At 48.6% G+C, this 20,160-nt stretch overlaps 1 protein-coding gene across 1 annotated transcript; it reads right to left on the bottom strand.

Moving 5' to 3' along the window:
- Positions 1-5,563: 5,563 nt before the first annotated feature.
- Positions 5,564-19,241, bottom strand: Cela1 (chymotrypsin like elastase 1). Its single transcript, XM_038343647.1, has 8 exons — positions 19,202-19,241; positions 18,419-18,501; positions 16,050-16,150; positions 14,479-14,604; positions 12,806-12,942; positions 11,382-11,527; positions 6,205-6,354; positions 5,564-5,647 (listed from the first exon to the last, which is right to left on the bottom strand). The coding sequence occupies exons 1-8, from the start codon at positions 19,239-19,241 to the stop codon at positions 5,630-5,632; spliced, it is 801 nt and encodes a 266-aa protein (XP_038199575.1). The 3' UTR covers positions 5,564-5,629.
- Positions 19,242-20,160: the final 919 nt, after the last annotated feature.

Genomic DNA, 20,160 nt, shown 5'->3' with positions numbered 1-20,160 from the left:
GGCACACTCCTGTCCACTCCCCGAGGACCACTGGGACACACTCCATCTACTCCCCGAGGACCACTGGGGCACGCCATTGCCCACTCCCCGAGGACTACTGGGGCACACCACTGCCCACTCTCCCCGAGGACCACCGGGGCACACCCCGTCTACTCCCTGAGAACCACAGGGGCACACCACTGCTCACTCCCCGAGGACCACTGGTGCACACCACTGCCCACTCCCCGAGGACCACTGGGGCACACCACTGCCCACTCCCCGAGGACCACTGGGGCACACCCCGTCTACTCCCTGAGAACCACTGGGGCACACCACTGCTCACTTCCCGAGGACCACTGGTGCACACCACTGCCCACTCCCCGAGGACCACTGGGGCACACCACTGCCCACTCCCCGAGGACCACTGGGGCACACCCCTGCCCACTCCCCAGGAGGACCACTGGGGCATGCCACTGTCCAACTCATGTGCTTCCCCAGGCAACAGGCTGGCATCCACAGGGTCGTTTGCAGCTGAGAGGGCAGCTGGGCTGTTCTGAGGAAGCTGACTGAGAAGGGATTGCTCACAGTGGACTTTGGTGGGTGCACAAGACCCTCGGAGATGCTAGCTCTACAGTGAGGAAGGAATGGCCCCTTCAACACTGGTTCCCAAAGGCTGAACGGAAAAGAACTGAACTAGGAGACAGAACAGGTTGAGTCTCACTCGGTAAGGACCAGAGCCCACCTATGGGCTGTACCTGTGTTGACGCTGGGAGGCTGTGTCTCAGTGTGGGCTGCTCTAAACCTGGAAACTGTGAGGACAGAGCACAGAAGGTGGGCAGAATCCAGATCTGAATTTGGAAGGAAGCCTGGAAAGAGATGGGGTCCTCAGGAAAAGGGATGCTATTAATAACATACTGAGGGAGAACCAGGGGAGTGTGGCGCGCACCTTTAATCCCAGCACCTCAGAGGCAGAGGCCGGTGGATCTCTGTGAGTTCGAGGTCACGTGGTCTACAAAGTGAGTTCTAGGACAGCCAGGGCTACACAGAAGGACCCTGTCTCCAAAAAGCAAAAATATATAGATAAGAGCTGAGGAGGAGAGTACAGTAGAAGCAATGGTGAGCAAGCATTTCCAGTCAAAGCACATTATGTTAGACTAACACGGGATGGGAATTTAGACACAGGATTTTAGATTATGTAAATTGGGGTAGGGCTAAAGGGATTACTCTAGGGACTAGGTCTTCCAGGAAGTTCCCCCTCTCACTTAGAAGGAATAACTTAAAGGTATGGATGAATACGAGGTTTGGGGTAACCATTTATTCTAGAATCTCAAAGAGCTGGTAAATTCCCTCAAGGAAAAGATGTCATAGCCGACTCCCTGTGGAATGCAGAGGGAAGCTGGAGGCATGCCAAAAAATGCCTGCCATTGGTTTCCTTTCCTTGAGCTAAAAAGACACCGCACTCAAGGCCAGGAGTGCGCCAGGCACTGCAGCTCAGGGTGAAGCTGAGCATGAATGGCAACCCCAGTCTCAAGTGCTTAGTGTTGAGTGGATGGGCAATCCGGTGATTATCCAGTAATGTTCTTGGCTCACTTACAGAGATGGGGACAAATATTTCAAGCAATAAGTGGTTAGGGAATGGATGCTGGCTTTGGTAACGGCCTGAAGAAGGCAGATTAATAAAATGGAAGGCCCTCATATAGAATAGGAAAGAGCAGAGAAATAAAGAGACTATAGGTCCTGCTGAGCTGCTGGGAAAAGATGCCAATGGCAGCCAGGACATCAGTAGCCCAAGCCTGATGCAGGATGAGCACCATGAATCCTGGACTAGCCTGATACCCGAGTCACTCCCAGGATGTCACAAGACTTAAGCAAAGTGTCCTAACTATTACCTCTAAGACTCTTCCTTCTTGGTGTTTGCTTGAGACAGGACCTGTAGCTCATGCTGCCCAGAACTTGGGCAATCCCTCTTCAGTCTTCCAAGTGCAGGGACTCCAGGTGTGTGCCACTCTGCCTGACTGAGAAGCTCTCTGATGCAACTGACTGGTTGGTGCTGAGGGAAACAGTAAGATCAAGCTGGGGAATGCCTAAGAGTTGTGCAAACAAGCAAGTCACGTGGGCTGCCTTAAGGAATATGGGCCCTTGTTGTGCTAATTTCCTTTGACAGAGAACAACAGTAACAACAACAAACCAAACAAAAACCCACAAAACTGTTTCTTATAACAGTTTTATAAAAACAGTTATATAAAATTATATAATTTTCCTAGGCTACCCCAACTCCTCTGTGGTGGAATTAGGACAGGAATTCAGACATCCAGACCACAGTCCAGTCTCTTATAGTGTACACAGTGATGTAGAAGTCACAGTATACAGTGATGTAGAGGTCACAGTATACAGTGATGTAGAGGTCACAGTACACAGTGATGTAGAGGTCACAGTATACACAGTGATGTAGAGGTCACAGTATACACAGTGATGCAGAGGTCACAGTATACACAGTGATGTAGAGGTCACAGTATACAGTGATGTAGAGGTCACAGTATACACAGTGATGTAGAGGTCACAGTATACACAGTGATGCAGAGGTCACAGTATACAGTGATGCAGAGGTCACAGTATACACAGTGATGTAGAGGTCACAGTATACACAGTGATGCAGAGGTCACAGTATACAGTGATGCAGAGGTCACAGTATACACAGTGATGTAGAGGTCACAGTAAACACAGTGATGTAGAGGTCACAGCACACAGTGATGTAGAGGTCACAGTATACAGTGATGTAGAGGTCACAGCACACAGTGATGTAGAGGTCACAGTATACAGTGATGTAGAGGTCACAGTATACACAGTGATGTAGAGGTCACAGCACACAGTGATGTAGAGGTCACAGTATACACAGTGATGTAGAGGTCACAGTATACACAGTGATACAGAGGTCACAGTATACACAGTGATGTAGAGGTCACAGTATACAGTGATGTAGAGGTCACAGTATACAGTGATGCAGAGGTCACAGTATACACAGTGATGTAGAGGTCACAGTATACACAGTGATGCAGAGGTCACAGTATACACAGTGATGTAGAGGTCACAGCACACAGTGATGTAGAGGTCACAGTATACACAGTGATGTAGAGGTCACAGCACACAGTGATGCAGAGGTCACAGTATACAGTGATGTAGAGGTCACAGTATACAGTGATGCAGAGGTCACAGTATACACAGTGATGTAGAGGTCACAGTATACACAGTGATGCAGAGGTCACAGTATACACAGTGATGTAGAGGTCACAGCACACAGTGATGTAGAGGTCACAGTATACACAGTGATGTAGAGGTCACAGCACACAGTGATGCAGAGGTCACAGTATACAGTGATGTAGAGGTCACAGTATACACAGTGATGTAGAGGTCACAGTATACACAGTGATGTAGAGGTCACAGCACACAGTGATGTAGAGGTCACAGTATACACATCTATGTAGAGGTTATAATATACACCATGATGTAACCAGCTCTGCTAATACAGTGGTGAAGTAGTAAAGAGAAAATTAAGGGTACACAGAGGGAAAGAAGTCCCTTCAGAATGTGATTGAAAGCGAGAAACTTCAACATGGCTTACCAAATCAAAATGCAGAGATGGCTCACTGGTTAAGAGCATACTGTTCTTGCCAAGGACCTGAGTTCAGTTCTTAGCACCCATGTTGGCTCAGAACCCACTAAAGTCCATGCATCTGTCCTCCAAAAGGACATGTACTAATGTGCACAGATCATCCACTACCATTTCCAGTTTTAAAGACAAATAAACCTAGACAATGGTGTTAACAAACTATGGGCCAGGCATTAATAACAGCACCCAGTAGACAGAGGCAGGTAGATTTCTGTGAATTGAATCTAGCTTGGTCTACGTAGTGAGTTCCGGGCCAGTCAGGGCTACATGTGAGACCCTATGTCTGAGAGACAGACAGACAGACAGACAGACAGACAGACAGAAGAGAGAGAGACAAAGAGAGAGAGAATGCATCTAACAACAAACTATGCTTATTTAGAAGCAGATAGTGGCCCCGAGTTTAGCTGGCTTAGGATTCTTATCCTCAACCTCAGAAATACACTCATGAAACCACCTTACATTTTCATGTACAAAATGAAATTCTTTCACATAAGAAAAATAAGTAAATCAGTTCATATATTTTTAGCTTAAGTTTTAATTTTTAAAATGTGTCTACTTTTCAAAAAGCTTTGTTTTATTTTTATATTTTATATGTATGTCTGTGTAAGTGAAGTGCCCCAGGAGACCAGAGACAGTATTGGGTCCTGTGGTGCTGGAGATTCAGTTGGTTGTGAGCTTCCATGTGGTGCTCTGGGAACTGAACTTGGGTCCTCTGGGAAAGCAGAAGGTGCTCTTAACTGCTGAGCTATCTCTCCACCCTGACTTTGTTTAACCTTTAAATTGTGAAGTAAATTATATCTTTTAAACAATATATCTTAGAAAGCCATACAATAATTATGTTATATAATATATATAATTGTATGTTAGCATATATGTAGTTGGGCATTATAAGGACACGTAGGTGTTTTGAGAGGCTCAGCCACACTTAGATGGGTATTGTCTTCTGCTTACGTGTGCACATGTCTAAGGCATGTGATTCCTCGCCCCTGTTTAATAAACTAAGTCTGCTTCCAGCTGTACCTTTGTGGAGGTTCTGAAGGAGGGGATGGGGGACTGTGCTCTGCTGGTGCCAATGCTGCTGTCTCCCTGCTGCTGGCAGGAGGCTCCGCCTCAGCCAGTTCCCTGCTGTGCTGTCCACTCCCTGAGTCCTCCTGTCTGCTCTTTAGTGATTGCTCTGAAAAGCTGTTCCTCGTCCACCAGAACGTCTTCTTTCGGTTCCCCCTTTGTTTTTCCTAGCCCATTCTTGGCACCCTGTACCCTGGCCAGGACAGAACAGAGTTATCAGCTTCCCAGTTGTGTGTGGTTTATAGAGTCCAAGATCCGCTTGCCTATTTTAGTCTCCATGAAATGCTGATTCATGCTTAACGCCAGTCCTGAATGGTTGCCTCTTCCTCTCTGGTCTCCCCCTTCCTCTCACCCTTTTCTTTCTTTATTTAGTATCTGTTCTCCTCCCTCCCTGTCCTGCTCTATTGCTGCTCCCTTAGTCGGCTGGCGCCTGATCTCCTAATCCCACATCTAGGGCATCTTGAAGGTCCTGTCATCCCAGAGCTTGGAGTTAGCACTTGTTCCAAATACAGAGCAAAGGGGTAACCAGGCCATGATGTGGTGAAACTCATCTTAGGTCCTATAAGTGGATTTTCTGTAGGGTACTTACTTATAAATGCAAACACACACTATGATAATCCATTCAGTTTTATTTGCCTTTCTGTATCTGGTTCAATAGGCTCACACTGTTTCATCACCCCCTCCTTTGCCCCAGGTGCTGGCAACCCAACCCAGGGCTTCTTGCATGGTAGAGGAACCCTCTATGGCTGAGCGCCACCAGCACTCCTTCGCCCCCCCCCCCCCAAGTACTGAGGATGAACCCAGGGCCTGGCTCTACCACTGAGTGATGATCCTGACCCTGCCTCCTTCTTGCTGATGTCAAGTCTTATTACAGAGCTAAGAACCATCTTGGGAAGGCCAATGGACTCAGGAAAGTGTTCAGTTGGAGGCCATGACCTGAAGGAAAAGACAGTTATGTTCTCAGTCAGTCACCTCTTTCCATGCCTTTCCTCAGGGCCTCTAGTTGAGTATGGCAGTGCACTGGATTGGTGGGGTAGCACAGAAAGTAGGTTGTTAGCCACATGCCCAAGAAGGGCAAGGGCAGATCTTCGACATGTCTGTGAGCCAAGATTACGGAGCAAGGCTCCAGAATGTGTCTGCTGGCTGGAAGACACAGTGACACGCTGTATGGCCCCACTACTGGAACAGCTAGGCAGTGTCTTCTGCTAAGACCCCTTCCATAAGTGAAAATTACGGAGCACTTAAGGGAGAGGGGGCGCGTGCAGTGCAGGTTTTTCTACAGCCCGCCCTTGACTTTGATTCAGCCACATGTGTGCTTGATTCAGGTTAGAATAAACTATAAAGGCACCATGAGGTGTGTGAAGGGGACTCTGGCTGAGGAGCTTCTGTGGGGGAGGGAAGGGAGTTAGGGAGACAACAGCTTCCCCAGCCTGGGTTTTCCTGCCTAACCCAGCCAGTGCTGGATCGCCAGGAAATCATTCTCGGGAACTCACAGTATTCATCCAGGAGATGTAAGCAGAGACTCGAGTGAAGACTGTGGGCTTCCTGGAGACATTACAGCCCAGGCTGGACACAAAGCTCGTCACTCCGTGCACAGAATACTGGCCGTTCACCAAGCAGTGGAGGGGACCTCCAGAGTCACCCTGTCAGAAGAGGAACAGAATTCTAAAACAGCAGCTCACCTTCTGCCCACCTATGCACCCAGGTACACACACAAACACACACACGTGCATACACACATGCACACAGGCACACACGTGTCCACACACACACACATGCATGCACACACAAGCATACACACATGTCACGCACATAAAAATCAATAACAGCTTAAAGTTCTATGCACCACTGTGGAGAGGAAAGATAACAATAAGACATTGACCTCAAAAGCAGGAGGTTGAAACGAGTCCTGAAACCATGAATGGAAGCAGGACATGAATGAGTGCTGCAGGGGTGGGGCGTAGGGGTGGGGGTGAAGGATGCGGGTTTAGAAAGGGAGGAGAGACTTCCATTGTGCGGGTGCAAAGGAAGTGGAGATCTGACTGGCTTCCACAGTGGGAATAGGGGTAGGGGCAATCTGCAGTTTTAGCTCTTCCCTTCCACATGGGTTCTGAGGACTGAACTCAGGTTGTCAGGCCTGCTGAGCCAGCTTGCAGGCAGGCTAGAACGCTCGCTGCTGCCTGCGCAGGGGGAACTGGAAATGGACTCCGTGGCTTCACACAGGCTAAGCACACAAACCCTCACTTTCCCCCTTCCTTCCCGCCCCACCCCCGCAACCCCTCTCTTTCTTTAGACAGGGCTTTGAGGGGACTGGAGAGAAGACCCAATAGTTGAGAACACTTGCTGCTCCTGCAGAGAACCCCAGTTCTGTTCCCAGCACCCACATGGTGACTTTCAACTGTCCATAACTGTGGTTCCAGGGAATCTATGTTCTTTTCTGGTCTCTGCAAGTGCCAGATATGTCCACAGTGCCCATACATGCACTTATTTTTAATTAATTCTTGCCTGGCTGAATTTATTTTTTCCTTCCTTCCTTCCTTCCTTCCTTCCTTCCTTCCTTCCTTCCTTCCTTCCTTCCTCTCTCCTTATTTATTTTCAAGACAGGGTTTCTCTGTAGCTTTGTAGCCTATCCTGGAACTCTCTCTGTAGACCAGGCTGGCCTTGAACTCACAGAGATCTTCCTGTCTCTGCCTCCTGAGTACTGCGAATAAAGGCATGCACCACCACCGCCTGGTTGAATTTACTTTTAATTTTCAATCATGGGTATGTGCATGTGGGTACCTAGGGAGGCCAGAGAGAGTCTGGCCCCTGGATCTGAAGTTACAGGTACGCGTAGCTTGTGAGCCACCTGATATAGGTGTCGGGTCTGAACTCTGGTTCTCTGGAGGAACAAGAAGCATATTTAATGATGAGCCATCTCTCTAACCCCAAAGTATGCACGTGTGTGTATAAATGCATACTAATATATTTAAGATATGGAGGCAGAGTTCAAAAGATTAGCTGGACATGGTGGCATATGCCTGTAATCCCAGAATTTAGGTATCTGTGAGTTTGAGGCCCTTTTGAGTTACATAGTGAGTTCCAGACGAGTTTGCACTATACAGAGAGTGCCTCGGGGGGGGGGGGGGGGGGGGGGGGGGCGGGGAATGGCGTTAATACAGTGAATGGCTCTTCTGGATATTTTCCACTATTCACTACTGAGCCTCATAGTTTCATTTGCCAACACAAGCAAGCAATACACTTAGCATCAATAAAAATTAAACTTAAAAAGGAAAGGGGGCGTGGAGACAGCTCAGTTTGTAGGGTGGCTAAAGCAAGCACCGAGGCCTGAATTTGATTCCCAGGACCCAGATTTAAACAAAGAAAATAAAACCCCTTGTAATCCCCAAGCTGGGGAGATGGAGGCAGGCAGACCCTGGACCCTAACCTCTTTTGTGAATTATGGGGTAGTAAGAGACCTCATCTCAAACATAAAGGTAGATAGTGCCTGAAGAACGGTACTCCAGGCCGTCCTCTGCCCCCCCCCCACACACTTGCAAATGCACATAAACACACACAAAGAACTAGAGAAAGTGACCAAAAAATTCAAACTGGAGCTGATTCTTCAAAGACCTCACCATAATCCCAACTACTTAGAAAAAAATGTTTTTAGACGACTATACTCACACACAAAATACCCAAATCTCTCCCACCCACACCCTAACAAATTAAGGGAGGCAAGTTAAGATTTACTTTACATGTACGAGGGTCTTGTCTGTGCACTATGTGCATGTTAGTGCCCACAGAGGTCAGAAGAGGACATCAGGTCCCTTGGAGCTGAAGTTAGGGGAGGTTATCTCTCCACTCCACCCCAATAATTTTTTGAGAATATTTCAGAACTATGAAATGAATGGCAGGGAATTGAGCATGTATAATATTATCGCTTTATGCTAAATGACAAGATAAAAGACTGAGCTGGACAATAAGGAGGGTGTGGCTGGAGATTTAGGTCAGAAGTTCTGGAAGCTGTGAAAGAACCCAGTGTGGATGTACAGACTGAAGCCAGAGAGAGCCACGGATCCTAGAAGGGGACTTGCTTAGGTCTGTGAAAACCTCAAAGGCCCACTATTGGGGGGCTCTGCAGCAAGAAAGAATCCAGAGACACATCTGTTACAAAGACTTATCCACGTGGAGAAATAAAATGCCCAATTCTTCAGAACCGAAGGCCTCTGGGAGCAGAGGCGCGCGAATTTGTTGGGGAAGGCTGGACTTGAGGAGGGAGCTGGGACCTAGGAGAGGGCGCGCTGTGTGTTAGTTTATCTCTCCTTTATGGTCTTGTTATTAACGTTTGATTTTATTTTGAGACAGGGTCTTACTGTGTACCCTGGTTGGCCTGAACTCTGGTGACCACCTGCCTCTGCCTCCCCAGTGCAGGGATTATAGGCGTGTGCCACCACGGCCAATATCATAGTGTTTAAGTTTTAACAGTGAAAATTGGAACAGCAATGGTCACTTGACTTCCTGTAGTTCTTTGGGTTCACAAAATCCTTTAATCCTTCTGTCCTGTTGTAACTAGCACACCGGCCTCCTGCAAACTTCCCTTCCACTTCCACAAAGCTGAACCTTAAAATCAAACCACACTCTGGTGCTGTTGCCAAGATGGGAGGAAACCCAGCTGGGAATTAACCCATCCCCCTTTAACTGGGTCTGTGAGAGAGAGGGAGTGAAGCCTGTGCCAGCCTCATGGCCTGGAAGGACAACCCTTTCCCGCTCACGTAATTATCCTAGGCGCGCGCAACCTTTGTTCCTTCATTTTCTGTAGTCAAACTGACTTCCTAGTTCATGAGTAACCAGAAGCAATAAAACTCAAGACCTGCCTGCAATCCTGTTCACGGGCAGGGGACACCTGTCACCTCCAGCTCCCCTCCCCGCCCAGTTAGAGCCAGCTCCACCTGGGCTCTGGATTCCATCCCTCCCTTCCTTACTGGGATCGTGGCCATCCATTATTCTTCTGGGTCTCCAGGACACTTTCCTCTCTGCCCATAGCTACTCGCAGTTTTCTTCCCATTGAAAGATCCATCTTTCCATGACTTCTGTCTCTAGTGGGTCTGTCCTCTCCCTCATCCAAGGCTCTGAAGCAAGACCCACATTCCCTGAAGAATGTCTTTTTACGCTTACCTGTCAACTGTGCTTCTGCCCTCACCATTGACAGAGACTCTTGCGGAACAAAGAGCTGTCATCCACCGCAGTTCCAGCTATGAGATGTCCTATCAGTCTCCAACAGTTTTATAGATTTTATTGCATGTTTATCTCTTATGTCTACGCCCTTTCTTGGATCTGGGTGTGTTCTCTGTTCTCCACCCACCCCGGAAACACTCAAGCCTTTCTGTTCTTGTTGGTCTTTCCCAACCCACTACTCTTTCTTACTCGGCCACTTTTCCTTGAGATGGGGATCACGTTTGTTCCCAAGGGCATCTCAACTGGCGTTCTCTCCCAAGCTTTATTATTTTATTTCTGTTTTCAAGATAGCATCTCATGTATCCCATGCTGGCCTTAACTTGACTTTGTAGCCAAGATGATTTTGATGTTCTGAGCCCCCATCCTCTACCTCCCCAGTGCTAGGATTATAGATGTCCACTTCCGTGCCTGTTTATGCGACACTGATGGGATCAGGACTTTGTGCTCCTGCCACTGTGCTCACAGTTGAGAGAGTATCCTTTGGGTTTCTCTAGCCATTTCCAAAGGTTCTACCATAGCCAACGACAGCTCAGCAGCCAAGCACAACCAGGTAGGAGGCTGGGTATGATTTGGGAACCTCTGATCCTAGCTCATTCTAACTGAAGGGAAAGACCGAGACTCCTCCTGGTCCTGTAAGGCCAATGCCTTCATCCATCGCCCCTTCCTCTGGGTGGCTGTCCTGGTTTTTCACCAGGTAGGTCTTTCCTGACTGGCAGACAGGCAGTGACTGCCCGGAGGTCCATGTCACTCATTGTCTTTAGTTTAGTCCCAGTGGTACAACAGCACACTCGGGTCCACAGTGCCAGCACGCCACACTGCCCTTGACTTTTGGCTGTCATTGTTGAATCCCCCCTGTGTTCCTAACACCCAGCACAGCTCCTGCACATGAGAGACATGCAGACGGACACAGGATGAACTGCACTGAGCAACTATAGTACAGTTTATTGTGGGTTGATCTTATCTAGGCAGAGAATTCTCTGCATTGTATAAGAGAGATTATAAAACTGCTTAGTGCAGGTTCCTGTGCCCTCCTGTACCAACTCCTGCGAATACCTAAGGGAAGGGCAGCAGAGGGAAAGATGTAGAAGAAGGGAGAAACAAGAAAAGGGTTTGGATGCTACCTTTCACACCGTTAACTGCCACCCTCCCCACAGGCCCAGCCCCACAGCTACCATTAAAAGGATTTAGGTCACAAGTAACTTCTAAAGAACACACACACACACACACACACACACGCACGCACACACACACACACATGCACACACAGGCGTGTCAGGCTACAGAGCAGTTTTGAGGTCAGGATAGTGAGCAAGGTATTTCCCCATTCCTTCCCACTTTGAGATCCTGTGACAGAGTAGAAGGCTGAGTCTGTCCTGGGTGCAAGAACAGGCAAGGGACTGAGGGTGAGCAAAAGGCAGAGCGCCAAAAGGGGCTCCCACCTGTGTGCACTCACCTGGCATCCTGAGCGAATCCCGTCTCCACCAGCACACACCATGGTCCTCTTCACCGTGGAGCCCCAGTAAGAGGAGCTGGAGCAGGTGGCATAGTCCACGCTGGGCAGGTACGCCTGCTGCAGGGTCTGAGAAACCTGCCCATTGGCTTAATGGAATGTCATGTTGGAAGTCAGAACAGGGGAGGACTCTCCCTTTAACATCTCACCAAGCCTTCCCAAGATCTGGCTACCTAAACTTGGGGCTGGCTCCTCTCTGCTTGTGGCAAGTCACGGATCCCCCTCTCTTTTCTGTAGATGGCAGCCACAGGTTCACTGTTCCCAGGCACTGACCTCCAGGCCTGCTTTTGCTTACTCCTGCCCATGGATAACTTAGCTAAGCAATAGCATAGTCTCCATAAATTCTGCCTGTTCTGCTGCTCACACCAGAGGTTCCACAGAACAGAGCAGAGCAGAGCAGAGCAGAAGAGACACTGGGGCCATCTGGCCCCTCTCTTCCCCTTCCTCTCCTTTCATTTTCTGGAATGCAGCCTCATTGCAATGCCCAGGCAGGCCTCAAACTCCCGGTCCCCCTGCTGCAGTCTCTCTTGTAGCCAGTATCTTATTGCCCTTTCTCTCTTCTTTCTCCTCCTCCTCTTCCTCTTCTTTCTTCTACAGGGTCTCACTATGTAGCCATAGCTGTTCTGGAACTCACTATGTAGGATAGACTGGCCTTGAACTCACAGAGATCCACCTGCTACTGTGAGTGCTAAGACCAGAGGCCTGTGCCACAGCTGGTTTATTTCCTTCTTGTAAGCTGAGTTCAGGGGCTGGAGAGATGACGTGGTGGTTAAGAGCCCTCACTGCTTTTGCAGAGGACCTGAGTTCAGTTCCCAGCACCAGTCTGGGCAAACACCCTCTTCTGAACTCTGCACTTCCTACACGTGCAAACAAGTGCATGTACACATAGTTAAAAACAATAAAGATGAATCATTTTTAAAAGAGCTTGGTACAGTTTTCCTTTATCTGACTCTTCTGAGTCTTGAAAGCCTTTGTGTCTGATGCTATTTCTGTAGGTCCTTAGAGTCCTTTCCTGGTACAGAACCACAGTGCTATTATAAGAATTGAGAGCTGGATTAGAAGTCTGTCTGTGTCTGCCCCTGGCTTTCCCAATAGACTGTGCTCAGGTAAGGTCTTGACTCTTCTCTAGGAACCCCACTCCTGCCTTGTGGCTGCCAGGCTTCTGGGCTATCCTTAATGTTTCCACGTTCCTAACCGGCTATACGAGTCCATGACCTCTGACTCAGCTGTATCTGTGATTTGATCTGTGGTTCCCTAAGCTGTTGGTCTCGGCTATAAATGTCTAGGGCCACAGAAAAAGAAGTTCTAGGAGCACAGCGGTTTCATCAAAATCTCAGTGGTGTACGGTGGAAGTGTGCATGACTTACTTTGGGTTTTCCCCCAGCCTGTGATGTAGCAGGGAGTATTGTTAGCCAGGGTGGTTCCCTCCTGGGGCAGAACACCCAGCTGGACGTAGTTATTGAGTGTAACACTCTGGGCCAAGCGCAGCAGAGCGATGTCATAGCTGCAGGAGGAGAGGAGGTATTTTACTCATGAGCAGGTCCGCGGTTCAGAGGATCCAAGTCCTGCTCCAAGCATCACATCATATGCCTGAAACTCCTTCCAGCTCTGTGCCATCTGATGACTTCTGGTCCCGCACACATGTGAACACACACAGACACACACACACACACACAAAGACAGACAGACACACACACAGACAGACATGCACAAAGACAGACACACAGACACACACAGGCAGACACACACACAGACATACACAAAGACAGACACACACAGGCAGACACACAGACACACACCACACAGACAGACATACACAAAGACAGACACACAGACACAGGCAGACACAAACAGACACACACCACACAGACAGACATACACAAATACAGATACACACAGACACAGACACAGGCACAGGCACACGCACACGCACACACACACACACACACACACACACACACACACACAGGCACACGCCCTTAAAGGAGGGGACAAACTTGGAAGCTGTTGAGCTGCGGTACATTAGGTGTGCAACAGCAGCACCTGTTGGTAGGATGTTGGAATTACAGCCTGGCTCTGCTTTGCAACCTAGGTGGGTGGACAGCCAGAATGGTAAAAAAGCAGGAGGCGTGGTCTCGGCTATAGATTCTCAAACAGGTACAACCCCTTCTGTGACCACAGGTTTTCTTCTGGTGGTGTGGCTTCAACTACAGCCTTAAGCATGTCAGGCAGGCACTTTACCACTGAATTATGTCCCCATTTTTCAGCAGACAGGGGTTAGGTGTTTTAGAGCCTGGGTCTTTTTGATCCCAGGCTGTCTTTGTTCTAGCTATGTAGCTGACATTGACTTTGAACTCTTGATCATCTTGCCTTAGCCTCTCAAGCGCTTGCCTTAGAAGCCTGTCCCACTGAGGGCTCCCTAGCCACCGCGTTAATGATTGCCTTTCCAAGACTTTACAACCCACCTGAAGAAACGTCCTTGCCTGGTCTGTTCAAGGATCTGAGTTCCTTCTCCTACACCAAAGCCAAACAAAAACCAAGCAAAATTTCCTTGTACACATGAAGTATATTCCATAAGGTGAATAAATAGCAAAGACCAGACGAAGCATTGTGTGGTGCTATGCTCCTAGAATCCAGCACTTGGGAGGCAGGGTGGCAACCTCAGCTACACAGTGAATTTAAGGTCAGCTTGAGTTATATGAAAGACTGTCTCAAAATATCAAAACCAAATTAAAATACTGACCCCCAGAAAAACAGAGGCATCAAAACAGAAAATTCTCACATGATCAAGAGGAAAACCCATAACTCTGCAGGTACCCAGGTCCCTGTGCTCCTGGCTGAGAAGCCAGCACACTGCTTGCTGCAGGACGAGGGGCTCTCTCCCAGGCTCCACCCACTACACAACAAGCCCAGGCTACAGAAGCCACACACAAAGTTTCAGCCATCCCTCTATGCCCCAGGAGAGCAAGTGAAGGAAACAGAGACCCAGGGACAAGGCAGCCCCTGCTCCAGCCCACGGGCAGCTCAGCCTCCTGCATACCCTGCAGCCACGTTGTTCCTGTTCCAGTTGGGGTGCACCACAACCTTCTGCACACTCACGAACTGCTCAGTACCATCATTCTGGCTCAGGTTGTGATCTCCAATGGCCACACGGAAAGTCATCTGGCTGGGGAGAGAGAAGGAAGCCTGAGGAATTTCTCTCCCCCCCCCCCCCGCCTTGGAGAAAGGGAAGAAAGTGGGTGACAGCTCACTTTGGGCCAGGAGCTCAGCTTATCTGGCCTAGACAGAGGAGGGCAAACGTCTTCGAAGGTGAGAATACAGCAAGCCCCCTCATTCCCTGAAGTTATCGACTTGTAGCAGCAGAAAATACAATCCCTGCTCATTTTCAGTTCATTAAGCTAAGAGTGTAGATTGAATATGATGGTACTCGATGATGCCGAGTTGCGGGGGAAATAAACCTAGAGGTTTTACACACACACACACACACACACGTATGTATGTGTGTATGTATGTTTGTGTGTATGTATGTGTGTGTGTGTTGTTGTTGTTGGTTTAGACATTGTCTCATCCCAGGCTGGCTTCAAACCCTCAATCCTCCTGCCTCAGCCTCTTGTACGAGGGTTACAAATATTCATCACTGTACACTGTCTAGACCAGTACCTCCTAAACTGTGTCCTGGACCAGCACCGTTTGCATCACTTGGAAACTTGTCAAGGTCTGAGGAGATTGTTCAGTGGGAAAAAGACTCACTGCAAACATGAGGAGACACCTCTGACCTCAGCACTGAGGCAGAAGTGTGTCCCAGGGCCTCTCGGCCCAGTCTAGCAAAAATATCAAGTTCTAGGTTCAATGAGTGACTCTTTCAAAAAATAAGGTGGAGAAGCGATTAAGAAGACTTCCTGATGTTGACCTCTGACCTCGCAAATGCTCCTATGGGCAATCACACACCTGTATACACTCGTACACGCATGCACGCCCTCCACTGAGATGCAACCATCAGGCGCCACCCAGAATTTGCCATATCAGAACTCTGCAGAGTGGGCCACCAACTGCTGCTTCCCATGAGACTGTAGGACTGCTCAGATCTGGAACTGCACAGGCAGTGTGGTTCAATGGATAAAGGTGCTTGCTGCGCAAGTGTGGCCACCTGACTTCTACACCTGAGATGGGAAAATCAGCTCCACAAAGTTGTCTTCTGACCTTTGTATGTATATCATGTCGTGTGCCCCCTGATGATGCGCGCACACACACATCCATACACACACAACAACAATACCAATAATAATAGTAACAATACATTCTAACTTTTTAAAAAGGAAACTTTGCTTGTTACAAGGACAAGTACTTGATGGTGAGTCAGCATTTAAGTGTTTCCTCAGCTGTCAGCATTATTTTCCCGCTTCAGAGAGACTAGGAGAGCAGAGGTCACACAGCCTGAAGATGCTGGAATGAGATTTGAATCTGAACCTGCTGGACACCAAAACTTGCATTTTATACCATCCCTTCCATGCCCCCTGAACACACGGGCTCGATGATGGTCCATTGCTAGTCCTGTCTGGAGAAGTCCAAGTTCTATAGTCTTCCAAAGGGGCCAGTCACTTCCTCCCTCACCTGTCCACACAGTGAGCAGCTGTCATGACCCAGTTTCGCCGGATGAGGGTCCCTCCACAGGTGTGGTACCATAACCCTCCATCACGGTACTGGAGGGAAATCTAGGAAAGAAGAAATCAGGGGGGGGAGCTGGAGTCTCCCTTTTTAAGACTCCTGCCATCATTCAAAACCAGCTCCCCACCCCCACCCCACCCCTGCCGATTGCCCCAGATGGGCTGGAAGAGGTTATGCAGAATGCCTTGCCCAGAAGAAGTATACAGTTGCTTCTGGGGTCAGCTGGAAAGAGTCTCTACCGTTTGGTGACATTTGCTATGCACACATGGGAAAGTAAAGGCACAGCAAGTGCCTCATGCCCCTCTCCAGTAATATGTGCTGCCCGTGGGCGTAGAACTCAGGTTCTTCCATCATCTCCATTCCAAAGGGAGCCGGGCAATTCTCCTTCACCCAAGCCCTGGGGGTTCAGGTCTCCAGGGTCCTCCCTTCAGTGTCTTCTAGAAGTACCCTGGCCTCGCACATCAGGGAGTACTTAGAAATGCCAACGGAATATTCTTTTTTTGTTTTTTTCTTTGTAATCAGTTTGTGTTTTCTCATATTACACAATAGATCTACTTCTGAGAATTGGGTTCAGATTGCTGTAAATTAAATCTAATTGTAATTGTGGTGATTCCTCTGGAAGGATGGCTGTCAAGCAGCTAGCGTGCCAGCTTTATGTATTCATATCTGCAGTGAGTCAGGCGCAAGTGTCCTGTTAAGGCTATGAAAACATTAGCCAAAGAAACTTCATGCCTCTGTGTTTTAGGCATGCGGGCTTTACACTGCGGAGTGGTGGGTGCGCGTGTGTTTTAGGGCACCGGGAGCCTTTTGGGTCCACCTGGCACATAGTCTGAAACGTATCACACAGGCCATCGCAGGAATAATAACAGCTTGTGGAGTACGGATGTAACTCAGAGGAATAACATTTGCCATGCATGATGGAGTCCTGGTTCAAGCCCTCATATTACAGAAGGAAGGAATGAAGTTTGGCTCACAAGTGAATCACTTGCTAGGCCTGATAGCCTGGGTATAAATCCTTGAAACCCGTGTAAGACACTGGTGTGTTCCCAGGACATGTGCTCAACTATGTTCATAGCAGAATTGTTTGTCATAGCCAGAACCTGAAAACAACCTAAATGCCCCTCGACTGAAGAATGGATAAGGAAAATGTGGTGCATTTACACAATGAAGTACTACACAGCAGAAAAAAATAACGACAGCTTGAAATTTGTGGGTAAATGAATGGATCTAGAAAACATCATTTTGAGTGAGGCAACCCAGACCCAGAAACACAAATATCATACATACTCACTCTTAAATGGCTTTTAGACATAAAACAAAGAAAAACTAGCCTATAATTCACAATCCCAGAGAACCTAGACAACAATGAGGACCCTAAGAGAGACATACATGGATCTAATCTACATGGGAAATAGAAAAAGACAAGATTTCCTGAGCAAATTGGGAGCATGGGGACTTTGGGGGAGGGTTCAAGGGGAAGGGGAGAGGCAGGGAGGAGGGGAGTGGAGAAAAATATATAGCTCAATATAAACAAAAATAACTAACTAAATAAAATCTAACCCCCCCCAAAAGAGTACAAGAACGAAAGGAAGAAAGAAGGAAGGAAGGAAGGAAGGAAGGAAGGAAGGAAGGAAGGAAGGAAGGAAAGAAAGAAACCCGTGTGTTCATTTCAGCACTCGGGAGGCAGAGGCAGGAAGATTCTCTGAGTTTGAGGTCAGCCTGGTCTACACTGCCAGTTCCAGGACGGCTGGGCCCCATGTTGAGAACCTGTCTCATACAGCAAACTGAAACCTGGACGTGCTGGTGAGCACCTGTGATTCCCAGCACTCTTGTGGTGAGGCAGGAGTGGGAGAAAGAAGAGTGAGCGGGATTTTTGAGGGGTCAGCGAGAGAATGAGGGGTAGCTTAGAGTATGCAGTGCAGTGGCAGAAGCATTGGGAGGCTCTGCCACAAACATGGCAGAAAGCTCTAGCTGTGCTGTGGAATTTTCTGTCTCTGTCTGTCTGTCTCTGTCTGTCTGTCTGTCTGTCTCTCTCTGTCTCTGTCTCTCTCTCTCTGTCTTTCTCTGTCACACACACACACACACACACACACACACACACACACACACACACGTGTTTGAGTACGCGCCCAGGAATATATGTCTCCTCCCCCAGGTCTTTTGCAATTAGAGTTCCACCTTAGTTTGGCCCCACACATCTTTAAAATTCAGAATTAGACAACAAGTGAGCTGCTGAGGGTAAACCCAATAGACATGTAAACTAATTTTGGGGGACGCACATTATTATCTCTTGTTTGGGCAGGGGAAACACCCACCTGAGATGGCCAAGAGTTCCTCTGGGCTTCAGCCCCTCCAACCACCCGTGCATTAGTTTCTGGAAAGTCCTGGGTGCTGTGTCCTTTGTGGGGCAGAAGAAAAGGCACTGATGACTCAGCGTGGGGGCAGCCAGGCGGGGGTGGGGAGCGGCAGCTGGGCTGTGAAGACTGTTAGCTTTGTCTGCAAATTCACAGCCCTCCCAAAACAGGTCCAGGGGCCCAGCCCTGAGTTGTCTGCGCCCCTTCTGCCTCTTTTGAAAACAGAGCCCAAGCCCCTTCTTTCTTTGGGGTGTGTCAGAACTCTGACTAGCAGGAAAGACCTTTCCCAAATCACCAGGCTAGGGGCCCACAGACGCCTGCTCTTCCTGCCTCAAGGTCACCCTTCAGCTTGAGGAACCCCCTCCATGCTTTGGCGGGATTCTCCAGGAGGTACTGACAGCTGTCAAGCTGGTGGTGTCCTGCAGTTATGAGGGATGGTGGGGAACCCCCAAAGGGGCTTCTTTATACTTCTTGGCTCAGGTACCTGTCACCTAGCAGGCACCTACGTGGCCAGTCAGTGGCCCTCAGTCCTGCGTGGCCAGTCAGGCAGTGCCCCTCAGTCCTGCGTGGCCAGTCAGGCAGTGCTCCTCAACCTTGCCCGTCTTTTCCTCCGGGAGAAAGGACTCTGCTAGGCGTAGCTTTCCACCTTCCTCTGAGATAGAGAGCTGGTCTGGGCTTAGAGACTTTCTGACCCTGCTGCTCAAATCCCCCTCCCTCAGAACTCAGGCCAAAGGATCCACTTACCATACAGGACCAGGGAGGTGAGCACCAGGAAGCGCAACATGTTGCCGAGAGGGTAGCCCACTGCCCCTTGCCATGAGCCAAGCCCTCTTTATACCCCTCTTATCAGCAGCTTTGCTGACTGACCTTCCTGCTGCCGGCTGGGCAGGGCTGTGGGTAGCGGGCGGGAAAGCACAGGTGCCATGGCAGTCCAAATGGAAAGTGTTCAACTTGGTTATCTGCTCTTCAAAGACAGAGCAAGGTGGCACTCGGTTAACCTGTTTCAGTTGAAAAGCATCCAGAAATCCTTTTTTTTTTTTTTGAGAAGTAAGATGGAGAGAGCACTATGGAGATGGCTGAGAGGGTTAACAGCCTTTGCCACCAAACTGTTGACCCCAGTCAGTCCCTAGAACTGACATGGTAGAAGTGAATGGAATCTTGCAAGTTGTCCTCTGACTTCCACATGCGCACACACACGCACACATAAACATATATATACACATACACATACACACACATACACACATATATATACACATGAACATACACACATGCACACACACATATATATACACACACCTACACACATGCATGCACACACATACATAATACAAATATATATACACACGCATGCACACATACACACATGCATGCACACATAATACATATATACACGTATATGCACACACATACACATATATACACACACATATATATACACACATACACACATGCATGCATGCACACACATACATACACACACACATACACACATGCATGCACGCACACACATACATATACACACACACGCACACCATAAATATGTAAGTAGGTAAATGTGATATTAAAAATTTTGAGCCATGGTAGTGCATGCCTTTAATCCCAGCACTCAGGCGGCAGAGGCAGGTGTATCTGTGAGTTCAAGGCCAGCCTCGTCTACAGAGCTAGTTCCAGAACAGGCTCCAGAGCTACAGAGCAACCCT

Source organism: Arvicola amphibius, chromosome 9, assembly GCF_903992535.2.
Source record: "Arvicola amphibius chromosome 9, mArvAmp1.2, whole genome shotgun sequence".
NCBI classification, from domain to species: domain Eukaryota; kingdom Metazoa; phylum Chordata; class Mammalia; order Rodentia; family Cricetidae; genus Arvicola; species Arvicola amphibius.
This window is presented reverse-complemented; position numbering and strand designations above follow the sequence as displayed.